Source organism: Theobroma umbraticum, unplaced genomic scaffold, assembly GCF_002168275.2.
Source record: "Theobroma umbraticum cultivar Fairchild unplaced genomic scaffold, ASM216827v3 scaffold_228.0, whole genome shotgun sequence".
NCBI classification, from domain to species: domain Eukaryota; kingdom Viridiplantae; phylum Streptophyta; class Magnoliopsida; order Malvales; family Malvaceae; genus Theobroma; species Theobroma umbraticum.
Genome location: NW_018397274.1, coordinates 582,096 through 583,267, shown reverse-complemented (window position 1 = coordinate 583,267; position 1,172 = coordinate 582,096). Strand labels below are relative to the sequence as shown.

General features: G+C 35.6%; 1 protein-coding gene across 1 annotated transcript in view; it reads right to left on the bottom strand.

Annotated features, from left to right (window-relative positions):
* Window positions 1-21: 21 nt before the first annotated feature.
* Window positions 22-1,172, bottom strand: part of LOC110427309 (uncharacterized) — a 4,233-nt gene continuing 3,082 nt past the window's right edge. Inside the window, exons 7-8 of the mRNA XM_089785404.1 lie at window positions 306-385; window positions 22-231 (exon numbers count right to left, since the gene is read on the bottom strand). Of these exons, the coding sequence (XP_089641530.1) occupies window positions 102-231; window positions 306-385 (210 nt within the window). The 3' untranslated portion in view covers window positions 22-101. The remainder of the gene's footprint in view (window positions 232-305; window positions 386-1,172) is intronic.

Below are 1,172 nucleotides of genomic sequence, written 5' to 3'. Positions count from 1 at the left end.
ATTACTTGCTCACGATGTAAAGCATCAAACAGATAGGTAATAGCTAAATCTTAAAGAATATCTCATTTTCATTTGTACTAAAAACTTCAAAATATGCATATTTAAGCATCCAAAATGGTAATCACAAAGCCAACAACTTCACTTACCTTTCTACATGTCGACAGAGGTTCTTCAGAATAGAAAGGTGGATATCCAACAAGCATCTCAAACATAATTGCCCCAAGCGACCACCTAAGGGAGAGTCCTTTAGAATTTAAGCATAGAGAATATTTAACAAAATGTAATAGGTAAGACAACTGACAAACCAATCACACTCCATCCCATATCCTCTCTTCAGTAACACTTCAGGGGCAATGTAGTCTGGAGTACCAACGGTCGAATAAGCCTATATGGAACATTGCAAAACAATTATAACAGGAAAATTAAAATATGAAAAGTACCTGAAGATGATGATTAGGGTAAGAAAAATGGAATATAGACCTTTGAATCTTTACCAAAAAAACATTTAATCCATGAAGCACAGTTAAGCGATTTTTTTTACAGTTTCAATAAGAAGGAAGTACTAAATAAAATACAGCTTTTTCCAGAAAACAAGTTGTAACAAAAGAAATAATACAAAGCATGCACATGGAACAGAAATATTTATATTCACGATAGTTTTCTACAGCCTTACGGGACACAATTAAATGCAAGAACCAGGATGAGCAGTATCTATTATGATATCTGCAGAATAGATAGAATCAAAACATATTGGAAGGCCCCTAAATATGTAATGCATGGGATTCTGTTTGTTATATTTTAAGGAAAACGGAGGAGAGAGGAAGAGAGAAAGAGGAAGAGATATTGGATAGAAACAAACTAAGGGGCCCCTTTACTGTAGAGGTTTCATTCTTTGGACCCTGAGGAGCATAGTTCCAACTTTCTCACGGAAATTACTAGCACGCCTTTTAGTGATTAAAGGGGCCCACAAACAGAGCTCAAATTCAAGCAGATTTAAGATTTGCCTCTGCCAATAAGCACGGTTTGCTAGCTTAAGATGCCAACTTACAACAGTTTACTACAAGCATGAAATACAAGTCCTGCACCTATGGATTTCAATCTAAAAACAAGGAAAACACAACACAAACAGTGTCCCAATCTTCGCAATCAATCAGAGCTTCTTTACAACCTAT